Source organism: Alligator mississippiensis, chromosome 2 (genome assembly GCF_030867095.1).
Source record: "Alligator mississippiensis isolate rAllMis1 chromosome 2, rAllMis1, whole genome shotgun sequence".
NCBI lineage: Eukaryota > Metazoa > Chordata > Crocodylia > Alligatoridae > Alligator > Alligator mississippiensis.
Genome location: NC_081825.1, coordinates 225,730,469 through 225,745,916, shown reverse-complemented (window position 1 = coordinate 225,745,916; position 15,448 = coordinate 225,730,469). Strand labels below are relative to the sequence as shown.

The 15,448-nt window shown below is 42.3% G+C and overlaps 1 protein-coding gene across 3 annotated transcripts in view; it reads right to left on the bottom strand.

Annotated features, from left to right (window-relative positions):
* Positions 1 to 15,448, bottom strand: part of PRDM11 (PR/SET domain 11) — a 62,716-nt gene that overhangs the window by 33,420 nt on the left and 13,848 nt on the right. For all 3 annotated transcript variants that reach the window (XM_059722777.1, XM_059722778.1, XM_059722779.1), the window contains exons 2-5: positions 4,706 to 4,824; positions 3,711 to 3,814; positions 2,199 to 2,461; positions 1,012 to 1,079 (exon numbers count right to left, since the gene is read on the bottom strand). In XM_059722777.1, coding sequence (XP_059578760.1) covers positions 1,012 to 1,079; positions 2,199 to 2,461; positions 3,711 to 3,814; positions 4,706 to 4,821 — 551 coding nt within the window. In that variant the 5' untranslated portion in view covers positions 4,822 to 4,824. The remainder of the gene's footprint in view (positions 1 to 1,011; positions 1,080 to 2,198; positions 2,462 to 3,710; positions 3,815 to 4,705; positions 4,825 to 15,448) is intronic.

The window sequence follows — 15,448 nt, the reverse complement described above, 5'->3', positions numbered from 1 at the left end:
CCTTCCATGATACCTTTGCAGTATTTCCATACATATGCCATATTTCACGTCTTACCTTGGTGAAGTTAATAATGGAAACTGTTCATTTGGGCCAACAATCTGCCATCAGTGGTGAATTTTTGAAGAGCTAATGTGATTTGGAGTGGTCAGAGCACAAAAGGGGCAGCCACACATCCACCACTGTTCATTCCAGCTCAGTCACTGCCTCATTTAGTGGTTTTGGGTAAGTCATATCAACTCTCTCTCTCTCTCTCTCTCAAATTCCCTTTTCTGAAATGGAAATGATATCCATCTACCTCATGGACAGGCTGCATGAGTGACATTAATACCTGTAAAGAGCTTTCAAAACTTAGTCATGCAGTGTAAATGCTAAACATCACTCCTCACTCACTGCTCCATCCAAGAACAAGAATCAAAATGATTCTTCTGTCCAGGGTCCAACGATTTATGTTCCACTGCTGTGGAGCCACTCAGCCAGTAGAGGGAGCTCAGGTATACTAATGAATTCTTATACCTGCGCAGTACAAATATGCTCAGTACTGCTAGCAAACTACATGGACACAAAACAAGAGAAGGACTAGGATATTTCTCCACTAGCAATTCAAAGAAAAAGGTCTCTCCCTCTCAATTTCTGGCAAATGGGAAAAGATAAAAAATGTTACAGCTGTACTCCTCAAAATAATATGAAGTCTTTTGGAAACACTGGAAAGTAAAATGGAAAAATATTAAAAATAATGTAAGCCAGATCTATTAATTTTTAAGAGGGTTGTGGTACATCTCTACTCCCTGTTTTCACCATGCCTGTTAATAAAACAACAGATATTCCCTGCATACACTTTCCATGTTAGACCCTTATATTCAATCTGACAGCAGAGGACTCTCACAACAGCTATTACTAGGAAAAAACAAATGAACCTTTTAAGAGCACCTTTGCTATCGTCACACTGAAGGATCAGAAATGCTCTAGACCATAAAACCCCACAAGGGAAGGCAGAAAAGAGCTGGACTCACCTCATCCAGTTTGCTTTGGTTTCATCTGTCCCATCTATGGATTTGTAGCGGTTGTTCTTATCAACAATCTGAAGAATAATAAAATGAAGATAGCAGGTCAGTGGGCTGGCTCAGGGAATGGGATGCAGAACTTTTCAGGTGCTGGTCAGCATAGGTAGTCTTTCATCTCTAGTTCATCAGTTCAAATGCACCTGGAGCATTACCGACTCTAGGTTACTCCCACCAGATGTTTGCTGGGCCTTCTCCCATTCATGAAGTGAATTTGATAGTAAAAGGGCATTTTCCATTTGCCAAGATTCAAGAGACTGAACTCTCACCTCCTCTGCCCATATAGGTTATCTTCCCAGAGAAGGGCTGGGGTTTATCCCCACATTTTACAGGCAGCTAGACTTAGGTACGGAGATAAAAGTGACTCAAGGCTAGATCATAAAACATCCCTGTGAGATAGCTGTGAACAGAACTTTGGAGTCCTGCTTCCCAGTTCCTTGCTCTAACTACTATACAAAACAGTTGTCAACTTCTTTATAACCACAATCCCAAATCTACCTGTAGGCTGCTTGAAGCAACCCACACTATGTTACGGCTGCAAAAGATGAAGTTGTTCCTGATAAGCTGATGGACTTGCGAGATACTGGGACTCCTAAATCCTGGTAACAAGCTTCTCCCACCCACTGATCTGCTCTTGGAAAGTTCTACTTCAAGTGGCTGGGCAGACTGCTCAGCTATCTCTAGAAATAATGTGTAGGATAAGCGGAGAGAAAGAAGATGTTTGAGGAAACAGCTCCTAAAGACTGCATAGTGGGAGGCAAGGAAAGGAAGAGAGCAGGAAAGTTGAGAGAAGGTGCAAGCTACTTATTTATTCCCCCTAAGTTCATTACTACAAAACTGTAGCTTTCTCAGTTGATGAAACAAAACACGAAAGATGCTCCTTTGTGTACTGCATGCACTGTGTGACACTAGTGGTCAAGTCCTGCAAAAGAAGAAAATTCCTCCCAAATCTTTGACTATAACCTTGGAATCCTGACTCTTTCCCACCACCCCCAGCCTAGGGCTGCTGTAAACAAAGAGCAGCAGAAAGGCATCTGCTTTCTTAGAGACTCAATTTCTAGCTTTCCCATCCCATAATTTACCGTGCTAAGATGCGTGCTTAGATAGTACACAACCAGGAAGGCAGTTAGGACACTTACCAGCCAAGAGAAAAATCCAGCTGACTTGTCCTGGCTGGAGATCTGCCCCTCATATGGCCCAAAGATATGACCTTTGGGGATAACCTCGTTCATACAGCGCACATCATTCTCCCCATTGGGTTCTTTCACCACCTCCATGCCAGGCGGGATGGTCAGTGATGCCCGGTCAGGGATCCCAACAGGCACTGGAGTGTCTGACACAAACACAGGGGGACCATGGTTTGGACACTCATCCACAAAGTACTCCTGGCAGGACTCACAAACTGTAGGTGGGAGGTGGGGAGGAAACAGGATTAGATTCTGCAGAAGTTTTAACATCTGAAAACAATGAATAGCTCATACAGACTATCCCAAGGAGGACAGAACTCAGATTTTCCTATTCCAAGAGTAAAGATAACTGCTACCCAAATTAAAGGAAAATCTGTTATGAACATGGGGTCTACAACACAGTCCAGCAGTTCCAAGTCTATTCATTAGGTTGCAGAAATGTGTGAATGGACATGTATTAAACCACAACCCGTTTCACTTCAGTAGAAAAGAAATTGCTTCCATTCCCTGATGCTTTGGCTTTATCTCCTCAAACTTTCACTGGTTCTGCCCACTTTCTGTATCAGATAAATCCTCTTTCTATTCTAGAATGTCTACAACTCTGTTCTCACCTAATCCTCCTCCCATATCTCCTCCTGCATCATTCTCTTCCCACCGCTTTGCCCAAGCTTTAGCCCAGCTTCTATCCTTGCCACAGCTTGCACCTGGAGAAACTTGCCTAGCATTCTCTCCTTGAAATTCATCTTGAAGGCACTCGCTCCAGAAAGCATGGCAGTGAAACAGGCCTCTGGATTACATGCTATTCTGTACCACGCTGTCTCGCCCCTTTAGACTAGTAACTATTTGAGACACATATGACATTTTCTTGCTGAGTACATGACCCACCCACTGTCTGGTTGTATAAAATGATGGTTTCCCCTGTTGGCAGTGTTTCCCCTATGAAATATAGTTGAAAACACAGGGTTTCAAGAGACAGAATTTAAAGAAAGCTTTCTAAAAAACTTGAAACTCTTCCTCCTAAGGAGAAAGCACGACGTCATGGATCCTGTTCCCCGCAGCAAAGCAAGAGTAACTCCCATGGATTTCAATTGGCATTACTATGCCTTGGGGGCTAGGATGAAGTCTGACTGCAAAATTTCTTCATTTATGGTGGGAACCTGACATGCACGGCCCCTTGTGCAAGGAATGTTCAGAATTCAAAAGGCTGAAAGCAGGCAATGCCTTGGGAAGTTAACCTGCATTCAGAAGGAGTGACCTGGAGCTTTGACTCTTTTCTTCTTCCTAGTGAATCTGGGACCACACACACCATATACAGACAGCTTCAGCATCTGCATCATCATCAGCTTAACTGAAAGGATGTTAGATCAATTCTGTGACAAATTCCCTCATTCTAGAGGAAAGGGGTGGACACAGAAAAGAAGAAAGGCTATCTAGATGGAGTCATCCCTAGGGTAAAATACTTACACCAGAAATCTACTTGCTGAAAGCTCTTTGTCATTATTAAGTCCCGTTTCCCTTTCAGTTTCTTAGGCTCTATCTCCATGGACTGTGGGTCAGGCCTCCCAGAGCTGAAAAGATAGCAAAAGGAGGTGAGGGGAAGAAAAAAAATTTCTTTGGGCTACATACAGACAGTTAAAAACCCCGAGGCTGAATCAATTGAATCTTTGCAGGTTAGTCTAAACTGTGTAGATTGAACCAATAAGCAAGTGAACAGACATTCACTTTCAATACTGAAAATGCAGCCATGTGCTTCCAGTGGCCCAGGAGAGAAGCTGGGAGGTGCTAGAGCATGCCTCTCTGCTCAGCTGGAGCAGACAACTTGGGCCAAGGCTATCCCACCCAACCCACAGGGTGGAGTTTGTAGGGGAGGTGCAAAACATCCTGGGATGCTGAGGGACTGTGAGTTAACTTGATCTGGAGGGGATCTGAGAGAATTTCAATAAATCTATTTAACGTAAAACATCTAAATCTGTTATTAGCTCCATCCAGATTTATCTTAAAATGATTTTGGCCATTTTGAAAGTGGTTCATGTGCACTAAACTTCTGTTGTGTTACGAATGTGAACCAGTTTTCAATCACTTATGCCAGTTTATGTGTAATTTCTGTCCCTAGCCTAAAAGCACAACATTCTCAATGGAGAATAGAGAAGAACTCTCCGACAGACAAGAGAGAAGGGATGGGAACAGCCTTGCCCTGCTCCCCAGGCCAAAAGGAAAGACAAGTACCCAAGGCTGATCCCATGATCTAATGTATAGATATTTGATGCCCCAGCCTGCCAGAGCACCTTGCTCACGTAGTATTGTGTAACTAATGCTTACAGCACTTAGTGGCTTCAGACAGACATCTTGAACATCCCAGCCTGCTGGGATGCCAGTAGCTTTAAGGGGAGCACAATCCATCAAATCCATTTTGAACTTATGAACGCAGAAGAGAAAACAGGAAAAGCAAAAGTGCTTACCAGGGTTGTCCATACTCCTGGTCCCGGTGTGGAGAACAGGCCTCAGTCTTTATAGTTACCATCTCCCCTAAGGAAGTCTGGGTCTGGATCAAACAGTCCTTCAGGTTTTCACTCATGTTCTGAAAGAGAATGAAGGGGCAGGAAAGGGGGGGCAAGGTGAAGGGTAGAGAAGTTGTGAAATTCCTTCCTAAACCAAATATCTAGTTATTTGCCACCTTCCCTTTGACAAGAAATCACTGCCACTAGAAACAGCGACATCTGGGCTATCCCCATCCCTCCCAGTGAAAAATGCCTTCTAGAACCAAGAAACAATAGCAATTCTATCATGAGGCAGACTTAGTGTGCAAGATGTGGGGGACCAAATGGGGCACTGGAAATCAGGATTGTGCTGATAACACAACGACAAAGCTAATATAGAATGACAATCTTTTAAATCACTGGGTAGAAAGAACATTATAGCATATAACTAGAAGTGCGATTTTAAATAACATGTAGGGAGGGAGGGAGAAACAGGATGTAAGGGGGCAATGAACTACAGCTTGTCTAGCAGAATGGTTATACAACTTTGCAGCCTGACTCAGAGTCCAGGGAGGAGTACTACATAGCTAGATGCAGTCAAGCATCCTTAGCGTTCAAAGGCATGCAGGAATTCCCAGACCTGCATGCCTTACGGTTCTTCAGCTCTCTGCTCCTTGTGATTAATGGAGACCAGTTATTACCATACTTCCTTGAGGTATATTATTTTAATGATAAATGTTACCATCTTGGCTCACTGCAACAAGGAAACATTTGATGAAATTAAAAGGTGGCAGATTTAGATTCAAAACCAATTAAAGGGAAAGGCTTTTTCTCACCAGTGGTGGCCACCAGATGCTCTTGAGACCAAGAACTTAACTAGATTCAGAAAAGGACTGGGCATTTATATGGCTATCAAGAATTCCTGGAATTAGCATAATTGATGCTCACAAAATTTTGAAAGGGATATTAAACTTTGTGTTTGGTGGCTTAAGACAGTATCTAAATGTCCTGCTTTCTAATGAGACCAAATATGCATACATGTGTAGGTATGCATAAATGGAGTGTGTATGCACAGAGAATATCCATCACCTGCTATTGTGTTGTTCTTACATCTTCTTCTAAAGTACCCAGTAGTGGTTACCATCAGACTGGGTACTAGACTTGATGGCCCTCAGGGCTGTTCTTTTGCGTCATGTTCACACACTCTGGTACTTTGCGCACTCACAACCTCTAACACTCAGTCAGAATCCTTTCCTTTGGAAATGCTCACTGAAGAATGGTTGTTGCAGTACAGAACTGAGATCCAGAAGATCAGGCTCCTCACCGCTTTTTGGTTTCCCCCCCCCTCAGTGGAGCCTGCTTGTATGAGTTGTCACCAGGTCGCACAGCCCCTGAGCTGCATGGCACGTGGTGCTTCCCTCCATGGTGGTGGCACCCCTTGGGTGGGATTCTAGCAGGCGGCTGCCGCCTGGTGGGTGCCACTGCCAAGAAGGAAAGGTCTGGGGTCCTGCACAGCTCAGGGGCTGCTTGGTCCACCTGCAGTTGGCCTCCCGACCCTGTGCACCATCCCCACTGCCTTCCCGCCACCTGGGACTGCCCGGGAATGGGCTGGCTTGCCCTGGGGCAGTGTGGCAAGACAGCAGGAGGGCAGCTGGATGTGCTGGCGGTGGGAGAAGGCGGCGGGAATGGTGCACGGGGCACTGGAAGCCCTCCATCCTCAAGTTTCCCTGACCATGTCGGGGCTTCCAGCACCCCGTGTGCCACTGCACTTTAGGTAGCAAACTAAAATACCTCGGATGTGTTTTACTTTGCTACATAACAGGGTCATTTAAAGCGAGATACGCCGCCGAAGGTGTAAACAGCAATGGCATTAAAGCGGTGCAAGAGGGCAATTAAGCCTCTTTGAAGGACAATTTTGTCGTATGTACAAGCACCCCTGGAGTGCAATGAAAGTGTAGCCACATTGTAAGTACCATAATTCACACATACCCACATGAAGCACTTTATGCTTTGTTTGTCCAAAAGACAATCAAGAACTCTCGTGACTCATCCAAGATGCCCCAAGAAATTTGAAGCCTCTAATCTTTGTTGCTTTTACTCACTGGGCCTGTGTATTTTAGGGGGCTAAGACCTTTGTTTGCCTTTCCACACACCAAGAGAGGAAAGAATTCAAATAATGGATTCTAGGCACCTTGGCTGAAGATAGGGGCAACCTGTCTTCCTTAGAGAAGCAGGAAATGCTTTGCTTAAAGAGCTTGCCACAAAAATGTATTGGAGATAATGAATAAATAATAGAGCAAAGCAATGAAGAAGAAAAAGGGCTGTGAGGAATACTTCCCCAAATATCCTCCCTTAGTGGCCGGCTGCAATGTGGAACTATGTTCTTTAGAGCACAGGAGGCACATGATAATGTCAGTACTGGGACAAACATTCAACTACATTTTCAGATGACTGCATGGCAGAAGAGGCTCAGAGGACAAACTCTTAAACCAGAGGCTTTCAGCAGACTTGCATGCCTCATTGTGAGCAAACAACAGTTTTCCTGTCCCTGCTACTTCCTTCAAGGTTACAAAGCAGGACCAAATTATCTAGTCAGATCTTCTGTGTAACAAGCTGTAGGCCTGGATTAATTTCCAGTTAAACCACTCTATCTTTAAAAAAATCTTGTCTTGATTTAAAAAAAAAAAAAGAAAAAAAAGTGATGAACAGGGATCCTGGTTTACTCTGATTTAAAATAATACTCAATTTTCAGTTAAAAAAGTAACCCCAAATTCATGTTTTTCCATGATTAAAATGAACCACTAATATATCTACCACATTACTGGTAGATATATCTATATATCTACCGCTATACCTCTAGATATATCTATATATCTATATCTATATATCTACCACATTAGTGGAGTTTCATTTTTCTGTGATTTAAATGAAACACCACTAATATATAGATATACCATGGAAAAATGTGGATTTGGGGTTACTTTTTTAACAGAAAATTGGTTTGTTTTTTTTTAAATCAGAGAAAACCAGGATCTCTGCTAATTACCCACAGTAATACATATTTGTGCCTTACTGCTCATCTGATTTCACCCATTTTCAATTTTTAGCCATTTAATCTTGTTATACCTTTGTCTGCTAAACTGAATGCCCCTCTTATCATATTTCTATGCCTCATGCAGGTTCTTTTAGACATTGATCAAGTCACACATTTTCTCCCTCTCTCAGACAACGTAACAATACTCATTGTTTCACCTTAAGGCAAATTTTCCAATCCTTTATTCTTGCATATTGTTTCTGAACACTTCTGAATTTATCAATGTTTTCTTTGACTTGGTACCACAAAACCTGGACTCAGTATTCCCCTAGAGTTTGCACTAGTGTCAACTGCAAAGGCAATATAGCCATCCTACTCTTAGCAAAGATTTCCTAAACAGGACTATTGGATTCTGGCCACAAGGAATGCACTAGGAGCTCAGTTACAAATGCCTTTTAGAGTCACTGCTTCCCCCCCCCCCCCAAAAAAGAAGAGTCCTCCATCCCGTAAATGTAGCGTGCATTTTTTGCTACCAAATGTATGACTTTTCACATGGCTTTACATATTGCTTGTGTCTAGCTAACTGAGCAATCCAGATTGCTCTTTTTCAGTGACTTGATCCTTCAGTAGAAACACTTCCAGTGAGTGACTCATTCACAATTACACTGAGATCTAGCAGCACACCAGCTTTTACTTCATTTAAAGCACACTGAATTTTAATTATTCTAGTCAGTTAATCTAAATGCCATGGCATATCAAATCAAATGCCTTATACATTTTATGAATACTGTTTCTTTAAATCAAACCTTTAATCTCATCAAAATCAAGTTAGACCCATTTGCTATAAGCCTATATAGAGTGACATTGGTTTTATTAATATCTTTAATAAGTCCCATATCAGCCATTCCATTACTTTACCTGCAACTAATGTTAAGGTTACATTAACTTGGGTAAACCCATTTAACTGTTTTTAAGTACTGGTCCACTAGATTTTTGTCCATTCCACTGAAAATGCCTCTGTAGTGCAACTTATTGGAAAAATCAGCATCAATGATGCAGAGAGCTTTAGGGCTAGCTCTTTTAAAACTCTAGGATATACATTTTCCAGACCAGCTAATATCAGGTCTAATTTCAGCAGGAAGATGTTAAACAGCATCTAAGTTACTGTTGGAATGGGACGTATTTGATGATAATATGATAAATCATCTGGCTCCTTCTCCAAAATATTTATTTAAGGCATCTGCTTTTTTATTAACAAGTTTACCATTTCCATCTGTAGAGCAATATCACTATTAGGATTCCTTTAATTTGTAATATACTTAAACCCCTTTAAATTGTCCTTATGTGTGCTGACCATTGATTTGACTTTTAATCTTTTTTCTTTTGGTATAATTTTTTTATAGTGCCTATCTTCTAATTTATATTCATGGCTATCAGCTTCCTGTGTTTCCATTTCTTAATTTTTATAGCTAAATTTGAAGTGCTTCCTTAGATTTAGGGTAACACAGAGACACATGTCAAAAGAGGAACACTGTATTAACTCTGAAGAGCTAAAAGAGAGTATCTCCGTGATACAAGTGGCTATACAGATTCTTATACCATCTTGTGGCAGATGTGTCAGTGAGTGCAGAAACCTAGAATTATGTTAAGGAAGAATAACTCTGAACTACATTTTGTTGCCTTATTGTTCTGCTAAGAATGAAAGAAAGAAAAACACATGTAGGAGTTTCTGGGCTTGTAATTTGGAATGCAGAAATAATGTCCAAAAGGGTTCAAGCAGCAACAGAAATTCCCAAGTTCCATTCTCACAGCACAGACCTTTACCAGTCAAGTGACAGCAGTTATTCCACCAGCTATCAGTAGTAGTCTTATTCTCTATGTGGCCCATGCACCGGTGTGGCAGAACATATAGTCTCGTTACACAGATCTGGATCTTCTGGATTTTGAAAAGGCCACTTAAAATTACACCCTGCTCCCTTAAATTCTTCCCCATTTCCTTGTCAATGTTTGGGCCTTTCACTTAATTTCTTATCATTGGTCTCTATGATTCAGCTATGCAGGTATCTACACCTCTTTATGAGTGTAAATTGTGTAGCAAAGACCTGTCAGGTGATCTTCTGGCACATAGTCAGATTCTTCTCTGAAAGCTGCACAATCTACTCTCATAAAGAAGTGCAGGTACCTGCCTAACTGAAACATAGACTCATAGAAAATTAGGGTTGGAAGGCACCTCAGGAGGCCATCTAACTGCTCAAAGCAGGACCATCCCCGATTATATCATCTCACCCAAGTCTTTGTCTAGCAGGGTCTTAAACATTTCCAAGGATGGAGATTCCACAACCTCTCTGGGTAACCTGTCCCAGTGCTTTACTACCCTCCTAGTGAGAGAGTTTTTCCCAATATCTAACCTAAACTTCTCTTACTGCAACTTGAGACCATTGCTCCTTGTTCTGTCATTTGTCACCAGTGAGAACAGGTGGAGGTGTCATAATAGGCAAAAATGTCAGTTATGAATTCAGTTGTGAGGGAACTACAGATTAGAATAGCTAGAGGTATGGCAAGTCACAGTCCAAGTTCAATGTTCAGACACAGTCTCAGTACTTGACTTGATGTTCAATACTTCTGTGACACTAGTCAGTACTAGGCCCTGCTTTGGTCACTGGCCACCAGCTATTAAATCTATTTTACAGTTGGTAAGACTGAGGGCACAGAAGAGCTCAAACGACTTGTCCGAAATTACAGTGATTTAAAGTGGTGAGAACACAGATAAAGCTTGGGAACCCTGACTTGTGGGCCTTTAGAAACCTGCTCTAGACTGCACCAACCCTTCCTTCCCTAGGTACCCATCCTGCGATTCCATTCAGTGCAATTATATTATCCCCTGTTGAGACACTATGGAACACTAGTTTAAGTGTTTTGAAATGACTAGAGATGCAAGTTTGAGCTCTGCTTGAGACTCATGCTGAAGGCTGCCACCAGTCATAGAGTCATAGAATATTAGGGTTGGAAGGGACATCAGGAGGCCATCTAGTCCAACCCCCTGCTCAATTTGTCCACATCCTTTCTGTAGTGGGGAAACCAAAACTAAACACAGTACTCCAGATGTGGTCTCACCAGTGCTGAATAGAGGGGAATAATTGCTTCCCTTGACCTACTGATAACACACCTACCAATGCAGCCCAGTATGCGGTTAGTCTCCTTGACAATAAGGGCATGCACTCATTTTCATCTTACTGTCCATTGTAACCCCCAAGCCCTTTTCTGCAGAGCTACTGCCCAGCCAGTCAGCTCCCACCCCCAGCCTGTACTGGTGCATGGGACTGTTCTGTCCTAAGGGCAGGACTTTGCACTTCTCTTTCCTCGTTGAACCTCATGAGATTTCTTTTGGCCCTAATCCTTCAATTTGTCTAAGTCACTCTGAATCCTAGCCCTACTCTCCAGCATATCTACTACTCCTCTCTGCTTGATGTTATCTGCAGACTTGCTGAGGGGGTACTCTGTGCCATCCTCCAGGTTGTTGATGAAGTCATTGAACAAAACCAGCCCCAGGACTGACCCCTGAGGCATGCCACTTGATACCAACTAGACATCGAGCCATTGATTACTACTCTCTGAGCCTGATGCTCCAGCCAGTTTTCTATTCACCTTACAGTCAACCCTGTTCTAAATGTGTGTGGTCATTTAGATGGGAGACTCCAAAGCAAGCAGATACAATGCCAGCTATATCACTCCCTTGGCATGCTACTAGCTATAGAAAAATCCCTTAACCATGTCAGACCACCATCAGTTGTAAAGGGTTGTACAGTATAGTTTGCTGATGAGCTTCTGCCACATTCTAGCCTAGGGTGGAATCAAACCAATCCTCAATTGATTTTATAATCATATCTCATTGCACACCATGGTTTCTAGCTAGGGTGGAAATGATACAAAATCCTATATCCCTGTCAATCCATGGCATCCCATTGCTGGCTGAGCACAGGCTGTTCTAAGCAGGATATCTGTGTGTGTCCACATTATTTAGTGTGGATTTTCTGTAGGAGCTGAATCAGGACCCTACAACACAGAAGGATGTGGAAGGATGGCAGAAAGTTCTGCAGAACAGCCCCCTTGGGTGGTAACATATCCTGTAATTGGGAGAAAAAAGGCTGCTTATTCTAGCCAATAAGATTTCTGAGGTTAAAAAAAAAGGACATTTCAACTTTAAGTTAAAAATAAAAACAAACTGTGAATCCCTGTACAGGCTGGTATCCTCAGCTCCCTCTCTTCCCCAGCTGCCCCGTCTCTACTGATCTCAGAGATACTTAGAGTTTAAGGCCAAGCAAGACCATTCTATCATCCACTCTAATCAGTAGACCACAGGCTCTGAAATTTAACCCAGTGACCCTAGTACTGAACTTTGAAAACACACATTAGCAATGCTTATATCTTCCAAAAAGGTATCCAGCTTTGATCTGATTATATCAATAGGAGAATCTTTTCATTTGTAGTTTATTTCAATGCTTAATCACCCTCAGTAGTAAAAGATTACATTTGTCTAGCTTCTGCTTGCAGCCTTTGGTTCTTGTTATGCCTTTCTCTGCTTGATTAAAAGGCCCTTTAGTACCTGGTATTTTCTTCCCATTAATTTACTTCTACTCTGTAATCAAGACATTTCTCAATCTGTTCTTTATCAAGGACTCATGAACAAATCTGCTTAGCCTAAAAAGGAGGGTAAAAAGTCCTGCAGAGATGAGAGAATTTAATGGGTGCCGCTCTGAGGCTGTGGAATGAACTTCCCAGGAATTGACAAACCTCACAAACCTCATCACTTTCTGCTCCAAGTGCAAAGTCTAATTCTTTGGTCAATGCCTCTTCCACATAAACATATAACACTGTTTATTAAAAAAAAAAACCCAAAACCCTACCAAAACAAGACACGCCACTCGATACTCTTCTCTCTCAAAAGAGAAGCTGACAGAACAACATGTGCCAGATGTTAGCTTTGTTGCTTACAGCACTTCTGGGAAGCACTTAGATATTATGGTGATGAGTATAGTATAAGAATCTACATAAATTAGAACTATTTAAATCTCTCTCACTGTAAAGTCTCTCTCCAGCCCTCCAATGATTTTGGTGGTCATCCGTCCTCTGACTTTTCAACAATGTCTCTTAGCTTGAACAGTTTTTTTCTTTTTTCCCCAGGTTTTTACCTCCCTGATGGATGTATTCATTTGGTGATAATTTCCCATTAATTTCTTCTTTTGAGATCTGCCAGTTAGTCAATTCTCAATACATTTATTCTTTACTGATATTGTGTAGTGCTAATTTTAACTGGATTGTCATGCAGTACTAAGTCGAATGCCTTACAAATTCTAAGCGTATTATAGCTATATAGTTACGTTTAATCAACGCTCCTTGTAAGCTTCTCAAAGAATAAAAACAGATTTGTCTGACAAGACATATTTGCCATATAATTACAGTACCTGGCATTAATAATATTCCTGCTATTGTGCCCAGGACTGATGTCAGGCTAACTGGCCTATCATTACCAGAGTCATCCTACATGCTCTTTTTGAATACTGTCACAACATTAGCACTCTTCCACTCTACTGAAATTCTCCTTGCTTGCCAAGATTTATTAAAAACGAACAGCAGTGGGCCAGAGATCCCCTCCCACTAGATTATCAAGTTAGTAGACACCTTATCTCAAAGGAACATGTACTGTCTGAGCAGACCTACACTACTCTGTAGCGTCAGTGTACAACTTACCCCTCCCTGCCTTGCTACTAGTACCATACACACTGCAGCCCTGTAGAAGATGAAATACACATAGGATGGGAGGTCTAAAAGTGCCAGGTTTTTTTAAAAAGGGTTCAGGCACTCAATATATTGATTTTTTTTTTAAAGTCTGGTCCTACACATCCTTTCAGCATCCTTTCTATACTGACTAGAGAAGATTAGCAATAGAAGGACTGCAAGATGGATAAAGAACTAACTAACAGGGAGCCTAAATGGGTTGTGCTGAAAGGAGAAGTGTTGGGTTGGGTGAAGGTTATTAGTGGGCATATTTACTATGCAGTAATCTAAAATTACTCTGCAGTATGGGCACACATCTACACGTGCATGCCTGTACTGCACAGTAACTATGGTGACTTATGCTGATTTGGGCATAAATTTGATACCTGCATCATGCAGGTATCAAATTTACACCCGATTAGTTACTGCACAATAATGCATGTGTAGATGCATTACTACACAGTAACACTGTGTGTATGTGTGCTCAGTAAATTGAATGTGACGTAAATGCACATGTAGATGTGCCCAGTGGAATCCTGAAAAAATAAAATTCATTGCAAAACCAATTCAACATATTAATTAGTGACCTGGGCACAAAAAACAGGAGCACGCTAAAGACATCTATAGCCAGCACAAAGCTGGGAGGTATTGGCAAAATAGAGGAGGACTGGAGTAGCATAAAGAACTTGAGGTCTGAAACAATAGCAATGGGACAAAAATTCAATAGTACAGTGTTAGATAATGCATTTAGGGATTAACACAAGAATCTCTGCTATAGCTTGTGGGCTCACAGCTTAAGGCATTGTCACATGGGATTCTTCACACATTACATTTAGATCAGCGGTTCACAACTTTTTTAGGCTGCGGACCGGCAAGCCGCAGACCAGAAGTGGCCACGGACCAGCTGCAGATCGGAAGTGACCAGCATACTGTGGGCAGGTAGTCAACCCTTTTTTATACTCAGTATAAAAAAGGGTTGGCTGCTGGTCCACAGTATGCCGGTCACTTCCAGTCTGCAGTTTGTTGATCCATGGTCACTTTCAGCCCGGCAACCACCCCTCCTGTGGCCTGGCAGCCAGGCCATGGCCAGGGGTTGGGAACCCCTAATTTAGATTGTAGCAGCATTACCATGTTGCATTAAAAGTTAAAACATGTTCTGAATGGTCACTTACTACAATCTCAGACTGGTCTGGACAGGGCTGGAGCTGCCTGTGTCCCCACAACCTGACACTGACCCTAGCAATGGACACTACAGTTCACATGTTTATACATAAGCAAACGCAACCCCCATGCCTGGAGCCAGCACTATCCCCACTGTAGGTCCACAACTGCCCAGTTTAGAAGCACCTGCCCCATGTCACTGTAATCTGGGTCTCTGCCACTGGTGGTGGGCAGAGGGAAGCTTAGGGAGGCAAGCCCAGGAGAGAGCCCTGCTCCTGCCACTGTATCTGCGGGGTGAGCAGGGTCTTGGTCACTGGCAAACTTGAACCAGCCCTGGTTCAGTGTGGTGCGCTGTGGTGTGGGGGCTAGGACCAACAGTCAGCTGATTTTTGGTCCCAGCTCCCACACCGCACCAGAATCTTGAACTTGTATTATCTCTGTGCAGCAGTGAGACAATGACTGAACATGTATTACTTAATCTGATCTGGAAATACTCCTCCTGAGAAAAAAGTCATAACTTTCCAATGTTTCGGGCGCAAACATCCTTCCTCAGGCAAAGGAGAATTCAAAGATTGTAAAATTTCTCCCATGTAGAAACAAAACTTCATATTGAACAGGAGAACTAAAAGATGGTACAGTTCTCCTGGGTAGGAAAGTTAATTTGTAAAAAAGCTGCTTTAGTTGGTCTAATAAAAGATATCGTCTCTACCCCAAGAGTTTTATCTGCCTATGCCTTTAGATCAACATGGCTACAA